Source organism: Carassius gibelio, chromosome A5 (genome assembly GCF_023724105.1).
Source record: "Carassius gibelio isolate Cgi1373 ecotype wild population from Czech Republic chromosome A5, carGib1.2-hapl.c, whole genome shotgun sequence".
Lineage (NCBI taxonomy): Eukaryota > Metazoa > Chordata > Actinopteri > Cypriniformes > Cyprinidae > Carassius > Carassius gibelio.
Window position 1 is genome coordinate 35,541,542 of NC_068375.1, and position 18,245 is coordinate 35,559,786.

Here is an 18,245-nt window from a genome sequence, read left to right on the forward strand (position 1 = left end):
ATGAGACAGTCACAAGCCTCCCGGTTTCCATCCTAAATCTCTTCAATTGTTTTCTGAAGACGAACAAAGCTTTTACAGGCTTGGAACAACATGGGGGCAAGTGAATAATGACAATTTTAATTTTGGGGTGGAGTATCCCTTTAAGTGTGCATTCGATGTACACGTTACTATCACATAAAGACACAGAAGAGGATTTGTGAATGGCAATGAAATGATGCAACAAGTGATCGGTGACATGGCAGATGGAACGCATCCGAATTTCGTTACTCCATATACTACCACTGATCTACAATAGAGAACACTATATAGATCAGTGCATAGTAGCCATATTCGTAGTATATCTACTTTTTAAGAGTCGTGAAGTACATTTCAAACCAAAAAGCGTACGATTTCGGGTGCAGCTAACTTTTGTGGTTGAATCACTGATTCATTCGTCATCAAGCATTCAAGACTGACTACTGCTGCTACAATTTATTTTTTTCGCTTCGATAAAATAGTGCCCATTAATGATCACCGGGATTCAGGTTAAATAAGTTTGTCTGACACTGGTCTATACACACGTGTCAGACGGATACATCGCATATCGCACAGGGACCGTCGCGTTTTAAAACAGCCTGCAAGGTTAAAAACAAGCAGATCAACTTTTCAAAACGCGCCAAGAGTGTTCCAATCCGTTACGCACGTCTAGCTGCTGAAAGCAAGAGCGCGACTTGTGTAAACGCCTCCCAACACCTGCGGCGGGAAATACTTTGTGGAGAGCAGCAGCTTACACTCAGACTAAATATAGATCCATCGCGAGGGAACCCTGACACCGCGCTTCCCCACGCACCGATCGTTTATCTGCATGTTGTGATTAGCTAGAAAGTTTGATTGTGTCGGTAGCATATTTCCCCGTTTTTAATATAAATATATAATTTGATTCTGGAAAAATAGGATTTCTTTAAAGAAAAAAATATCTTAACCTATAGCAACAACTACACACGCGTAAAGCGCATTTTGTTCTAATTGTTCTTGGCGGTGCGCACACACTATCCAACAAGTGCGAGCTCGAAGCTCTGCTGTGTCTTAAGAAGCGATTGAGGAGAAAACAAGCATATGGAGATCACTGTCTAACGATTTGGAGCTCGAATCGATCCAAGCAACCTCGTCGAACACGCACATACTTTGTCGCATTGATTAAAAAAAGCGCGTCGTGTGATCTGGTGGAGTTTTTTGGATATGCTATAGTTTCACCTCCAATGGAGCCGCCGTAATTCGTTGTCTTTGTCATTTGTAAAACAAACTAAAGGCGGGGCGGTTTGCTTATATTGTGAAGATCCGAACCCAAAAGCATTACATCTAGACCACTCGTGACCTGTGAAGACTTGTCCCTACACCTGGTTTCTTGGAGAGGGCTGCACAATTGCGCAAGCTGCGAGATAAAGGACCTTTCCATGGAATCCACTCCACGCGTGGTCACCACTGAGGGTTTCGGTCCTATCTGATGTGGGATAAAAAGTTGCCGTCTGGACAGTAAATCACATATATGAGGACGAATACACACGTGCTAGCCAACACAAAGCGCAAAAATGCCTATGCATCCGGTGACTTCCACTTTGATGTACCGGGGGATCTGCACCATTCCTGATATCTTGTCGTACCGGGCACCGGTCAACCTGCCTGAGGACGAAGTGGAAGGTGAGTAAGAGAGTCCTGATGGTGCTTGAAGCCTATATTCTGTTCCACCCTATATTAAAACGACTACATTTTTATGAATTTTCACTTCGCTTTAGTGCATTTTAAGATAGAAGGTCGGTGTTTTGCGCACCTGTTTGGCGTTTTTTCTTTCCTTTTTTTTTCTCTCTCTCTCGCTTCTTATTGACCCAGTTTCGATTTATAATATATCGTAAGTGAAAAGTAAAAGAGAAACACATGTTATTATTGTTATTATTAGTATTTTTTCCGTTTGGATTGAACAGTTTGTACGGATTCAGCACCACGGACAGCGAAGTTCACTTAAAACGCGTGAAAATCCTGTTACCAGTGCGTTTCTCAATGAGGCGGATAAATCTGATGGTGTGATTTATGGAAAGTAGGTCTATCACAAGCCAGCAGAAATACCTCTGAGTGGTATGTTGCAGTTGTGGCATCTCTTTGGCTTCAAACTGTTTTTCAGCGTGTGTGAGTGAATCGGTAGTGAATCCAAATATAAAGTCTTTGACGCGTCGTTCTAACCCATTAAGCACTTTTATTTTTAGATTCTGAAACATAGTAAACTAAATATACAAATTCAGTTCGACAGAGTATTTTCATAAATCTGTTCCTATTTTTGTTAGAAAGTTCACTCTGATGAGTATTCCACTGGATATAATTAATATAAAAACAGATCAAATTTTAATACCTACTGTACAGTATAATTGACTTTTCTGATTTAAATAATGTTTTGTGTGATTTAAGGAGAGTAGGTCTCACATAAGCCATCAAAAAGACCTGATCATGGTGCAGCACTAATGTGTTTCATTGTCCATGAACAACACTCTAAGCATAAAACCAACACTTAGAATGTTTTAGAATCTGAAACACATTGCACTATACAATACGCAGATGTATAGGCTGGTTGATTTATACAATCACACCAGTTTACCCCAGTGTTCCCCATAATGGTCATGGAATATCCCTGAATTGCACATTTTGGATGTTTCCCTTAATTAACACACTTGGTTTATATCATCAGCTCATTAGTAGTGGTACCAAGACCTGAACTGGTGCGTTAGATAGAAAAAAATCCAAAATGTGAAGTGTTGTGGACCAAGAAAAAAACGATTGGTTTACCTTGATATCCAATTAAATAAAATCATTAAAATGTAATTTGAACTAGATGCATTATAGTCTACATGTTCAATAACAGCAAAATAAATGGCATTTTACTTAAAAAATAAAATAAATTGCTGTTTTTCTTCTAATGTGCAATGCTTTTAAGTAGGCCACATGTTCTAAGTTCAGGATTAAAAATCACTCGTTTACCTTAAGTATCCATTTAAATAAAATTAGTAAAGTGTAATTTGAACTAGACACATCATGTTCAATAAAGGAAAATAAATGGCTTTTTATTAAAGAAACCACCTTATCGTGCTTTAGGTAGGTTTCATGTGAAATGCACACTATGATCAGCTCGCTTCAAAATCCCATGCTTTTTCATTTAATGTCTATGCATGTTGACAAAATTTGAAATCAGTTTATTATGTAATTGCAAAAATATGTTTGTAATGTAGCATTCTGTAAAAAAAAAAAAAAAAAAAAAATACCTGTGACATCAAATGCATTCATTCAGATGAGTTTTTCCATTAAATCTTTAATATCGACATCTGACTGGTGTCAGCTCAGTTCAAAGTGTCTTTCCAAATCAATCTTTTGAGATTCAGGTTTAATTATTAATCTCAGGACCTCTTCACAATTCCATTCATCAAGGGACGTTTTCTATCAGTACATTTAGTTAAATAAAAATCCTATAACCCAAAATTTCAGGGCTGCTTCTCATGCTCTTAAACCCCTAAAAACATTCTGTTCTGAACTAATACGAGCTCAAATGCGATAAAGAGACACATGCAAAAGACAAGAGGTAACATACGGATGTTTCCTGTAGTATGTGATTGTGTGCATTCTGTACATCTATCCATGTGCAATTGTGACAGTCAGTCTATGTGCAAATGTGCCTGCATGTTCACAGAGAAAAACTGTTCCACATGTGGTCATCCTAGAACATAGGCCACAGTGTAGTTTGTGTAGCATTTCCATAGAGATGGAAAATAGACAGTAAATATGAAGAGACCAAACACTGGGTTTCAACCTCATAACAGTTTTACTTTTAAACAGATTTGCTCGGTAAATATAAATGTAGCTCATTGACCAAATTGTTGGTGCATTTGCCTCACACTGATGAAGTAGGCCATGTTCAATCTCGTCCTTAGGATATATACGGTTGTTTATTTGTGAATCTTGAGTTTTAGCTATATTTTTTATATTTTGTATTGAACTTGTATGACACGCTGGGGGCAGAGACTGAGATGTAATTTATGAGCTAGATCCGTGCATCTTTATTTTAGTTAGCAAAATTTCATCATAAACCCATCCTTATTCAAAATAAAGAGTGAGGATAAAAGCCTCAGCTAAAGCTCGAGGAATTCATTATTATTCTCACTTGAAGATTGCTTAAAGTCTGGTTCATCCAAAAGACATTATCTCCTAACTGTATGCTCACACATACTGGTTTACCGGCTGATAACATCCTTTAAAAGATTAGTTCACATAAAAATGAAAATTCTAATATAATTGACTCATTCCAAGCCATGTTTTATTCTTCAATGGAGAACTAAGATGAATTGTGAATGGAGCTGTTGAACTTTCCAATTCATTTCGATGACTTGTGTGGTGTATTTCAAGTCCTCTGAGGCTTTATGTTAAGAACAAACTGCAATGTAAGGCATTTTTTACTGATAATCTTCAGTTACAGTGGGCTTTTAACCTCTGTGACTGAATCAAGTCAGTGAGTTGAACACAAGAATCGAATGAGTCATATTAGTGAATGAATCTTTAGTGAACTGGTTCAGTTGGTTCATTGAAAAGACATGATAAAAAAAAAATTAACAAGTCATACATTGATTCTCACTCACTAATAATTGTGAGTTATTCATATTTACAGTACACACAGGAGATCTTCTTCAGTCCTGTTCCTCATGTACATACTATGTACTTATTATAGCAATTACAATAATTATGTAATAACTAGGTACTAACTTGGAACCTACCCCTAAACCTAACCCTACCTCTTGTATTTACCCTGTATTACCAGAGCTTCCTTAGATAAATACAGTGTAAGTAAACTATAAGTACATGTAAGTACACGTACTGTAAAATAAAGCGCAACCAGATTTTCAGTGGATAACAGCTTACATTTCAGTTTGTTTCATCATGCAAATATTTTAAATGTAGTGCAAAAGTCACTTTTATAATGTGTTTTTGTCATTAAAAAGACTGGCCAGAATATTCTATAAAACTCACATTTGGTGTTCAGAGTTTGTTTTTATTTAAAAATAAGTACTTATTTTACCCATCATGATTCACAAGAAACAGAAAGCCTCTTTTTCATTGAATTGTTTTTTTTTTTTTACTAAGAACCAGTGACCCATATGATTCACATGAATTTAATAAACATCCATTCTCATTAAGGCTTTCACTGAATGTGCATTCAGTACAAACCAGCAGCCACACAGCTTTGTGAGAGTTAAATTCAGCTATAATGTGCATGGTCCTCCATGCGCCGGGAATAACCCAGCTGTTAACCGCATCCGACGTCATGTGCCAAATGGTTTTTCTGTGGCACTGCATGACAATCAGACATCAAGCTTGTTTGAAATTTCATTAAAAGAGGTTGGCAGCAGTGACGAAAGCAAATAAAGCTGTGATTAAATTTGGTGCTGGGGATGGATTTCAGAAAGCAATCTCAAAGCCCATTGTCACTGGGATGGTTAGGGTGCCATTTGCAGCATCTGAGAGCATGCCAGCCCCTCTTGATCAAGACCATGCTGACAGCACATGGTTGACTGATGTTTTACATGCAGAGTCATATTCAGCTTCAGGGTGAAAAAAAAACTGTTAAAGCTTCTTTTTTTTCAGACAAGAACTAAAATGGGCTTATCATAGAAAACAGGATTTTCTTTGCTCTTCTTATACACTAACATGAAGCTCAAGTCCACCAAGAGCATTAATGTTTTTTCAGAAATCATCACAGTATCTATGACATCACAAGGAGTTTCACACACTGATGGATGGACAATGTAAGCAGAGGGTTAGCCAATCAGAACAAAGATCCCTATTTGGGATGGGAAAGATTATTATTGAATAACAAAAAATCAATTAATACTTAAAATTGCATTAAATTTATTCAAAAGCAAATGGAACGTGGCAGTAAGTTTTAATGCATTTTAAATGTAACAAAAGGCTTCTGTTTTAAATTCATAATGTATCAAAAACAAATGAAATAAATGCTGTTCTAAATGCTAAGAATCCTGAAAAAATATCAAGGTTTCCACAAAAATGTTAAGTAGCACAACTTTTTTCAGCATTAATAATAATAAGAAATATTTCTTAAAACAAAATCTGGATATTAGAAGGGTCATTTGACACAGAAAGACTGGAGTAATGATGCTGGGAATTCAGCTTTATATCACAGGAATAGACTGCATTTTAAAATCTATTAAAATCTATTTAGTTATTTTAAAGGGATGATCCACCCAAAAGTGAAAATGCTGGCACTATTCAAGGCCGTAAAATCTCTGTTCATCTACTGAAAACAATGTAAGATATTTTGGATGAAAACCGGGAGGCTTGTGACTGTCCCATAGACTGCCAAGTGTGCATTCGATGTACACTTTACTATCACGTAAAGACACAGAAGAGGATTTGTGAATGGCAATGAAGTGATGGAACTGAAGTTGAGTTGAAATAATATTATACAATTTAACTTTTTTTTCCCCGACAAAAACATGCAGCCTTGAGTGAGCATAGACTTTTTCAAAAACATTTTACAATCTCACTGACCCTTAACTTTTGAACTGTATCGTAGTTATTAATAAATATTTAGATTGACAAATTACAAGTATTAGTCTGTTGTCTTGTATTTATATATTTATTGTTGGCAAAGTTATATTGCTTTATATTTTCATTATAGTATATATTTCTCTATTTCTCTGTACAGTGTTTTATTTTTGTGTTGCTCATATATCAGTTAATTCGGAAGGGTGTCAGCTTTGAAGTTTCTGAATACGGTATCTTAGAAAGAATGTATTGCACACTGATGTAACATCTACTGATGCATGCAGATCGGTCTGATTTGGCTGAGAGAAGCGTAACCAGCTGAACAATCTGACAGATGGTTTCAGTGCTGGGGAAAATTCAACCAATTTCCCAGTGATCTACTACCATAACAGTATAGGAAATTGGTTTCTGCTCATAAAAATAGCTCACAATGGTAACTAACATCATTCTCACTAATGAGAACTACTTATCCTTTGATTAATACTAGTTCTGAATAATTTGCATACTAGGAAAGCCATGTAAGTGTTACAGATGTGGCTATGGGTAGAAACAAAGCTATTTAAACACAGTAGCTTTAAAATGGTTTCTAGAATGATTTAAACGATTCTGTGTGTCCAGAAACTCAGTCAAAATATAAAATGTTCAATAAGTAACAATAATTAAGTTACTAAACTTCTCAAATTAAATTAAGAGTTTTCTTAGAACAGATTTGTTTTAATATTCTTGTATGATTTTAAATTAATTTAGTTATGCTTCTATATGCAATCATAATGTCAAGGACATCTGAATATGTTTTTTTTTTTTTTTTATCAAAAATTGGTTATTGATTTTTCTTTCTGGCATAAATAAGGAAAAAGGCTTATTTTAATTTAGTAGAGTGCTGAATTAAATGATCTTGAACAAATGTTGTCAGGCTTACATTTAAAATGAACTTTAATAATTTTCCAATGTGACTGTGTCTGTCAGGATTTACACAAATCCGGTATGGCATTCAATCCTACCATAGTAAACTTCCATTGAAATAAAAGTTGTGACAACATTTTTGAAAATGAAGAAGCATTAGCTTTTTAAATATTTAATAGCTGCACTATTAAACTTTAACTCAATATGTACATACAATGCAAGCTTATTTAGCACACAGCCTATTTGTAATAACATTTATGTGAGGTATTTATGGGTCTGCATGTGTCTGGCTCATAGTGCTTGTGAAAGGAATTGTATTATTACGAATAAATCATGCCTCTGTTGCAAATTTGTACTAAACCATCATAAAGACCAGTAATGCCAGTCATTTAAATACAATGAGTAGTTCACTCAAAATGAAAATTTGCTGAAAATGTAAAATGTACAGGCTATCCATGATGTAGATGCATTTGTTTCTTCATCAGAACAGATTTGGAGAAATTTAGAATCACATCACTTGCTCACCAATGGATCCTCTGCAGTGAATGGGTGCCGTCAGAATGAGAGTCCACATGACTCCAGTCCTTCAGTTAACATCTTGTGAAGCAAAAAGCTGAATGTTTGTCATAAACAAATACATCTTTAAGATGTTTCTAAGTCTTCTATCCATAATATTGCTTTCTCCACTGAAAAAGTAATCTCATCTGAATCAGGAGAGAAATGTGAACAGATCAAGCACAGTTCACAATCAAAACAGTTCTTAACAAATTGGTGTTAAATTGTGGATTATGATATGAGGGGACAACAGAGGATGGACCTTTTCACACAAGGAAGCATTATTATGGATTATGGACTTGTATTGTGTCCAGAAGTGACTCGTTAAAGCTAAAATGCTTTAATGATGTTTTTGTGAACTGAAAAGCTACGTGTTTGTAAGAAACAAGACATTAAAAGATCGACTAGAGTGGTGTGGATTACGTGTGGATTATTGTGGAGGGTTTTATCAACTGTTTGATGCTCATTCTGATGGTATATATATATATATATATATATATATATATATATATATATATATATATACCATCAGAATGAGCATATATATATAGTTTATTTTGTGCCCTTTCTCTCTCTTAAACTTTAAAAACAAGTGTTTAAGATACAGATAATGGACTTATAAGTGGTCATATTACATAGGTAATTCAGTAATGCATAATTGAAAACGTGCCCTGGATATTAAGTAACACTTATGTGTTACTAACATCCTACTTAACAATTCGGGAAGCCCAGCATTTTGTAATTGCATTAGTCCACATTGATAAAAGTTCTGACTAAAAAAAAACAACAACAACACATTTATTCTGTTATACTTATCTCTCTCTCTCTCTCTCTCTCTCTCTCTCTCTCCGTGTGTGCGCATGTAATGGCCACCATAGGAGTAAAATCATGGTTTGGGTGACACGGTTTCAGCAGGTACAGATCTTCCTTTCCTGTTGGAGTGCAAGTAAAGAAAGATCAAAAGGCTGTTTGGCAGATAGTCTGGTTTAGAAAAACACACAAACACTGGAGTGATTCACTTGAGTGTATCTCACTGAGAGATGAACAGAAGAGCAAACAAACCCTCCACCAGCCAAGGTCTGTTTCCTGTCTCTTTTCCCTCCATCGTATTTCTCCTTCCACACAGTGCTTGTTTTGCAGGAAGGTAAATGAGAGGAAGCAGACGGACAATGGCATATCTTCTGTTTGGATCTTTCATTTGATGCAAATGCAGAATAACTTCATTTTTCATGTCCCTTTTGCAATCTGGTTTGTTTGCAGAGCACTCAGTATAATTTTTTTTTTTATTATTTGTGAGAAATAGCTTAAGGACACAACAAAAGAGGACACAGAACATATTTTGAGTGTAAGAAATTGAAAATGCCCTTGTTTTTTCCATAAAGGTGCATAAGGGATTCGGAGTGTTAAAGTAAAATTAAATCCTCTGGCTAATTTTACTGAACACACACACAATGGACATAAATCCATTTTGAGTAATTTTTTTTTTTTTTTTTTTTACCACTTATCTTCTGATAAGTGCTGCATGATTGCATGAATATTTCTAAGTGGCAAAAGCGATAGATGTATAAAGCAATATATTGTGAGAGGGCCACTTGTTACCATGTCCCATACCACTAAAAATAATAAACCACAAAGTTACCAAAACAATGCACTCCGCAAGCGCTTCTCTGCTGTCTTAACATGCTATCTGAAACTTCATATTTCCCATTTATGAAGTCGTGATTACGAGCTTGTTGCATTCTTTTCTGTTAAAATATAACGGTAATAGTGAGAATCTCCTCCTGTGACCCATTATTTGTCTGTTTGTGCATTCAGAGCCAGTGAGCAATGGACTTTCATAATAATAATAATAAAAACTGTGTTAATGCGCAATAAAATAATTATCAGCGTTAATCATTTAATGTGTAACGCATTAACTTGCCCAGCCCTTATATAAATAAATACATATACACACACACACACAGAGAGGGAGAGAGAGTGTTATGTTTCATTCATATATAATAACACTCAATATGACAGCTGTAGTCCCACCTTACAGTTAAAAGAGCCAATAATCAGATTTTTTTTTACATAAAATATAACTGTAATAACCGCTGAGTAAACTAATGGCTTTAAAGTGACTTTGATGTGGAAAGAATATGTACTTTTTATACCTTAATGAATTGTATTTGCATTTCTTCACATTCTGTTAAATGTTTAAAAAGACTTGTTGAGAGATAAGTTTTTTTCCCATTGAAAGAAATACAAATTAAAGATATGTTTTTTGATTATGATTTCATCAGAAGTGTATCAGTAATATCATAAAATATGTGCACTTTTTGTAAAGAATAATGTGCTGTCATTTGGTCATTATCAGAAAGTAATCCCCAGTGGTGTGATCAAGCATTAGCCTATAAAAGGCTCATTTTGCAATAGTAGTTGATTAATTTTACTATCCTGCTTATCACATTACCACACACCAAATAGACAGAAATATTTATTTTCAGTTTAATTCATTTTTTTTTTTATTTGGCAACAATCTGACTTTAGAATAAAGAATAAAGCACTCCAGAGAGCCATGCAATTATCATTGTTTATGCTTTCATTTGACTGATAGTTTTAGATGACTTACATGTGACATTTGTCTGTTTTTTTTTTTTTTTTTTTTTTTTTTTTTAAATAATGATATCCCACAATTAGGAACAATAATAAAATAGCATAATAAAAAGTAATCAAACAAATGTCTAACAATTCTGTACTTGCTAAAAATAAATCTGTGTATATAAAGCAGCTGTGGAGCATTTAAAGCTGCTCATGCGTTTCTTTGTGAGGGCAGCTTGTTTTGTGGTGCGTGGACAGGATTGGCAATTTACACATATTATGATTTTCAATTACCAACATATCCACTGGTGAGAATTCAAAGAGGGTTTGCTTCAGCGGCTTTCCAAAATGATGCTGCAAATCCCTATTTCTTTTAAGAAAATAAATTGTTTTTAGACTACTATATACAAGATCTTCTGACTGGACTCTCACTGAACATGTGTGGATCTGTGTTTGCTGCACTTTTTAACAGAATGCACGTTCAAATAAATACAAATCCTGACACTGACCCATGCCATTAATCCAATATCATACCCAACCTCAAATCAAGGTGCTTGACATTTAATTAAAGGCACTGCACTTTCAACAAATGACCCTCTGGGACGGGCACCAGGTTATGCCATGGACACTTGGATTGTAATTTAAAGTTAAAGTGGCTTGAGAGACAATAGGCTGGTGTTGATAGATGGGGGTCTTTGTTTATTTGTGCTATGTTTCAACTCTTTTGGGAGGGGTGAAATATGGATCACTCTACAGCCTACATGTTCAGACACTGTAGTCAAGATCAAACTTGATGTTTTAATTTTAGATTGAAGATCTTTATGTGCTCCCAACAATGAAATTGCTAATGAGCTGTTTAAAATAAAGCAATAATAAAACTGTATTATTGCAGCATTGCTTTTGATGACTTCCAATACTATTACCAGTGTATTTATAACTGCGCTTGAATTGGTTTGTTTGAAATGATAAAGTAAATTTCATAATGTTATCATTAGATTCATGTTCACGACTCTCTGTACACCAGTAGATTCAAGTATTGGCATGATAAAAGGCTTCATATTGCCAAAACATTGGTAACATAAAATTACAGAAATACAAATTACATATAATAAAGAAAGATTCATTCCGGAACGAAACAAGCTGACTGTCTTTAATAGCGAATCATTGAATCATTTACCATGATTAGTTCAAAAACACTTGCTTCATTCCTGAAAGATGTAATATGAGCGAGGCATTGAATCATACACTAAACAATTCCCAATTCTAAACAATTGCTGCTGCCTTCTACTTTTAGCTGTTTTCATTGGCAGAACAAAAATAGACAACGCAACTGACAATATTGTATCTAAAATGTAAGTTACTCGCATCCACAAATTATTTATCATTCTATACAACAAGGTCTTGTTTGTAATTAAGAATACTGTATGAAAACAAGTTTAGTTTCATATGGTGTTTGTTTGTATGATGTTTACTTATTGACCATGCACCAATTACTGTATGAATTTTAGACACTTTACATGCGTTACTACATTGAACCATCCTTTTCATATATATACTGGAATTTAAAGCTTTTCATTTGAAGGACATTTAAATGCACATGATGTGGTGCAAGAGGCATTTCAAATGCACCAGATATGTTTTGTCTCCTGTACAGAGCACATTCTATCTATCTATCTATCTATCTATCTATCTATCTATCTATCTATCTATCTATCTATCTATCTATCTATCTATCTGTCTGTCTGTCTGTCTGTCTGTCTGTCTGTCTGTCTGTCTGTCTGTCTGTCTGTCTGTCTGTCTGTCTGTCTGTCTGTCTGTCTGTATTATTTATTTATTTATCAGCAAATTCTGAATGGATTATATATAACTCTGAAAGTCCACAAAGAGCGCTCGCTTTATAATCACTGAAAAGCTGTTTCTCTTTTCAGTTCATCACCATCTCACAAAGTTCTGTTATAATTGATTAACCTCTGGACACTGCACAACAATTTTCTTAATTATGTCTCAATTTTGTTTGTTATAATGAATAGTGGGTTCCACCACCTAGTGTGCAGGTGTAAAATGCAGTCTCAGTCGGTGCCACTTATCGTGCAGGCTTGAAATAACTGAAAAAATCTAAACGTCATGCTCAGTGTGAAAGGGATTTAATTCTTAAGCTTGCAAGACAACAATTAAGTGTACAGTAATGCATTTACAATGGACATAAATGCATTATTATAAACATTTCAGTTCTATATCGTTCTTTTTTTTCTGTAGTGTGGACTTTTACATGTATTGAACCCAGAGCATTTTTTTGATTCACTATTTTGATAAAAATCCGACAAAAGCCTTTTTTTTGAGTATCTATACAGGATGTTACTATGTCAGCTGGGATCCTGACTGGCAGCGTGATCGGTGCTTTAGGAGCTTATCCAGAGCAGCGGTTTGTCTGCATGAGCTTTGTGATTCACATTGGCTCTTGTAATGTTGAGGGTAGGCGTTATGGGGGTGTAAGTTCATATAGGTCAAATACGGCTCTCTCAAATCACACTAGGAGCAGAGACAACGTTGTGATATAAATTTTGGATCAGGATTTACAGAGCCAGCTCTAAAATTGTATGCAGGCTGAGGGCTCAGAGTACACTGAATCAGAAGATGCCAAAGAGGGGAAAGTAACAAATGAGATGTCTGTGGTCTCATGGAGCTTTTATCATTCTCTCTCCTCTCTTCTTTTCAAATCCCGTGATAGATTTTTAGGAGCAGTTTTTCAGACAGCAGATCAGCGTTCCTTTGTGAATGTTTGACGATGACTGCAGACATCTGCCTTCCGCCTTGAGTCAAACTTCTGTCACCCTGCAATTATCAGGATGAGAACTGACAAAAGAGAACCTCATTTTATTGAAGTCAAATTTCATGTTTCTATGAAACCATGTGGCTCAAGTCATCCAGTGTAGGCAGTGTACACTTAAAAAAAAAAAAAAAAAAAAAAAAAAAAAAAATTAGACTATATATATATATATAGCAAAATTTACATGATTTAATGTTTTATTGCAATAATGTACACACACATTTCATGAGTTAAATTATAGTTCAGGCAAATATGATTTTTTTTATATATTTTTATTATTTATGCAAAATGTTAATTGGAGAGGAGGGTAAGAATTTTAATAGATAACCACATTCATTTTTTTCCACACATCTATTGTTTTGCTTCAGGGTACTGGGAATGTAGTGTACTGTACAAGGCTTGTGTACAGGTGCATCTCAATAAATTAGAATGTCGCAGAAAAGTTCATTTATTTCAGTAATTCAAGTCAAATTGTGAAACTCATCTATTAAATAAATTCAATGCACACAGACTGATGTAGTTTAAGTCTTTGATTCTTTTAATAGTGATGATTTTGGGGTCAGTGCACCTGTATTTATTTTTCAAGTTTGTCACTGAACAGTCCTTGCTACTCATTGTGTCATTTATTTATTTTTTTATATATATATTTCTTTCTTCAACATTTCGCTATGATTTCGGTCTTAAAGTTTCTATTCTGCATTCTGAAGTGATCTTTTATTTTATTTATTTTTTCTGCTTTTTCTCATCTGGACTGGGCATACTTGTTTGATTTTAATATAAAAGTTCTATTTTTTTTAGCAAATGTAAAAGCACTTCCATTAAGCAGTAAGTAATTGGCAACAAAGTTACTGTCATTACTTATTTAACAAAAAAGTAATAAATAAAATATTAAAGTATGTATTGGTGCTTTAAAAAATCTGTTATTTTTGCCTATGCATGTCCATTCATGCCTTTTTATTTTTTGAAAGAAATTGAGTCCCATTGTCCTCTACCGAGGACATAGCATAACTTATGAATGAAATATCTTTTACATTACTTTTAATGCTCTAAACAATATAAAGACGAAAAAACAAAAACAAAAAAAAAACATCCTAAAACTTTTTATCTCTGGACTTAAGAGGTTAAAGTTTTTAAAATTAATTTAAAAATCAGTTTAACATGCATTTAAATGGATGTTTTTGGGTTCAGTACAAGTTAACCTTTAATTCTGCGTAAGATACATTTTTCTAAAGGGCCTTTTCTGAGCGCAATTAAGTGATGCAAGTGTACTGTACAACACAATTACATTCTTGAATTAAAGCAGTAGATCCCTATCAAGCTATGCACACTGGGTTCAATCATTCATGGTGTGAAATTTTATTTTTTTTATTTTATTTTTTTTGACCAGTGTGTTGATTTTTTTTCCCCATTGCCCGATGATGAAATGAGCTGTTCAGTTAGATTTGAGCTTTAGCTTCAAATATTTTTGTGTAAATTAAAAAGTAATTCGTTACTGTACTAGTTACTTGAAAAAAGTAATCTGATTATGTAATTATGTATCCCAACACTGGATTTTAGAGTGTTGTTATACAGTTGCTAGGTCGGAAATGCTGACCCAAAACATGTTTCACTAGGTCTGTCCTTCAATGAAAGTTGACTTTTTCCTCTTTTTTATTTAATGATATAGTGGAGAGTTTAGAAGAATCTGGAGAGACTGTGCACTCTGGCTCTGACTGTGGACCATTTAATGTAGAAATCGTGCCGTGCAAATGGCGTTTGGTGCAGATTTTGTGCTGTGTTATGCCGTTACTTGATTTGCATAATTCCTTTAGTGAATCAGACAATAAAACAATGCAGACAGTGCTCGGAAATAAACTGAGCCATCAGCAGACACAATTCATCCTCAGTGAATTCACCCCTTAATCTTTTTATCTCTATTTTACAGTAGAATCTGGAAAATTGCATTGATTAGATAGTCTTTTATCATCACTGACCTTATGTTTTCAAACATGATGAAGCATAAGAGTGAAACATGATAAGAATAGGGATGAATTTCACTGCTCAACTCCCATTTTTAGATGCCTTTATTCAGGTGACTGTGAGGCAAATGCAACTGCTTTCCCACAACCCCAAAACCATGTGAGATGTAGCCTCCTCTTGAGGTTTACAGGATCAGAATCCAAAACAAGAGTAACCACCCTCCAAAACAGAGGCCCGGCGCTGTATTTAATGCTTAAGTGAATACTCCAGAGTCTTGTTAAAATATGGTTAGTGTAGTATTCAGATCTGCTGGGCCCTCTCACCACACAAGATGGATTAAGCCTGCCACAAATGTATAAAAATAGTCCTGAGGCATGCACACACAGGCATAGACGCTCATAGACACGCTAGTATAAAGACACACTCTCATTGTCAACCCACAAAGTTTAAGATTGTCTCTGAAGAAATTGATTTTTAAGAGTTTTACATAAAGAGCTCATCTGAGGGAAGCCTGTTGTGGAAGGGGGACGGACGCCACAGATAGATCTCCACTGGGGAAATAAGAGATTATGGAATATAGCTGACGGAATTGCCAAGTGTTGGAGTTGAGTCATTAAAAGTATTGCTGGAAGGAATTAATCCATCCATCCATCCATCCATCCATCCATCCATCCATCCATCGCTCTGTCTGTCTGTCTATTCATAATTGATGAATAACTTAAAATGGAAAAACTAATGAGTGAGCCATTGCATACATAATGGATTATATTCAAGTCTTCCTTGCATAATTTGTTTGCAAGTGTGTTTAAGAGAAAGGAAGTGGTTTGTGTTGAAGGCTTGACAGTTCTTTAACCCCACACATGCATTTTCATGTCTTTCTCTTTCAATAGCATCTCTATATGAGAATAGTGAGAACACATTACAGCTTTGAAGTGCAACTGCACCTTCATACATCAAACAGGGCTTCAGTGTGTACTAGAAGCACCCTGACGTCAGATGATAAAGATCCTGCAAGCCCTTTCAAGCTCTCAGGACTTTTAAAGGGAAGCTGCACAGGGATTAAACACAGAGGTTCAATATCAGTAAAAATCCCAGGACAACAAAGGGACAGCAAAGGGCATTTGAAGTCGATGGCAGAATGTGATCCGAACACTTTGTGAATTGTTGGTAGTGTAATGTCATGCTTTCATTATACAATCACTGACTCAGAACATCATGAACATTAACCCTAATTTCAAACTTGTTAAAAAAAAAAGATTTATGCAGAATGTCCACTCTGTTCTTTTTCATACAGTGAAATGGTATGCAGGGTCAAACTCTCAATGAAAATGATAAAGATACACAAATTTGGTCCATATGATGTCCAGATTTACTGAAACTATATGGAAATGAGAAGTGTAATCATTCTGCTCCTTGTTATAAATTATATGGATTGGAATGACGTAAAAGTGAGTAAATGCTGGCAGGACTTTAAATACGGATTGCATGATAATCTTGAATACCTAAAGAGTATATTGTATCCTTCATATATCAGACGAGTCTTTAGTTTAATCAGATTTATAAAAGAAAGATACAGCTGTACAGCTGCTCTCTTAAAACAATTGAGTTCCTGGGGGTGTGCTGTGGGCGGAGCTAAAGAGTCAAATCTAAACAGACACTGACATGAATAATTATTGAATAAAGGGTTCATGAACTATTTCTTTAAATAGCAATGATATAAATAACAGACCATTAATGAACAGATATTTAAGTAAGCAGCAATGCTTTGTATGGAAGAATATTTGGTCTTTAAAATTAAACACCACAGTTACATAGAATCTGTTTCTTACTGTCAGAATGCATTGGCAACCCCCTGAACATATAGTCATCAGATATGATTGCCACGTGAGAGGGAGCTGAAACGGGATTCAACTCTTCTCTGTACATCCGTTATCTCACTGTAGGACAGAAAGAAATATAGATAAATTATCTCTCTTTCTGAGCAGCAATTTGCATTTACATCCCGTCTTGACTTTGTCAGTTTAATCCCTCTATAAGAAGCTCACAAAGAGAAAGTTAGCACAGGAAAATGATTAATTAGCTCTCTTTGAAGAAAAACTTCCTTCATCTCTCTTCTCTAGTTACTCCTTCTCCAAGATTTTATATACAGTATGCATCTGTTTCCCAAAGTGGAAAACACTGTTTTGACTAGTTGTGTGTGGGGTCTGGATGGCAGTTATAAAATATCAGGCAAACATTGACTGTTTTTATTTACTTCATATTTTGCAGTATAGTTAGTACACATGTTCAGAAGTAAACAACATCAGAATGACACATTTAGAGTAGAGCTAGCTAGAGCTTTCTTTTTAGGAGATCCCTTAGGATGTCTTCAGTGAATTTATGCGGTTTGAGATGAAAAGAAAGTGTTGGAAGTAATGGAGAAATTGAAATGTTAGTGTTAACTAGTGTTGTTATTGTTAAACTAAAACTACTTAAATAAAGCTCCATTCACAAAGTGAAAATATAAGATGAAAAAAAAAAGATTCCCTTGGCAACTAACGGAGATAAATAATTATTAATAATATTGTTAAAAATTAATAAAAGACATTATTAAAAAAAAAAAAAACAATATAGAAATTAAAAAAAAAAAAAAAAAAAAGGATGAAAGCACATACAAATAATGCCAATACATTTGCTGAAAAATATCTTGGGTGTTATTTCAAAGACAAAAAAAGTGTAATTCTGTTTATAAATATTACATGTGCAATGGGCTGAATGTTGTAATTATGTAAACGCAGGTGTGAGTCAAGGCACAATGGTTTTTGGTTGATTTTGATCAAAACAGTAAATAAAACATTAGCTGTTCAAA

General features: G+C 34.7%; 1 protein-coding gene across 1 annotated transcript in view; it reads left to right on the forward strand.

The window, feature by feature from the left end:
* The first annotated feature begins 698 nt into the window (after positions 1–698).
* The window catches only part of LOC128014195 (calcium-binding protein 7-like), a 30,654-nt gene continuing 13,107 nt past the window's right edge, over positions 699–18,245 (forward strand). Inside the window, exon 1 of the mRNA XM_052597559.1 lies at positions 699–1,677. Coding sequence (XP_052453519.1) covers positions 1,569–1,677 — 109 coding nt within the window. The 5' untranslated portion in view covers positions 699–1,568. The remainder of the gene's footprint in view (positions 1,678–18,245) is intronic.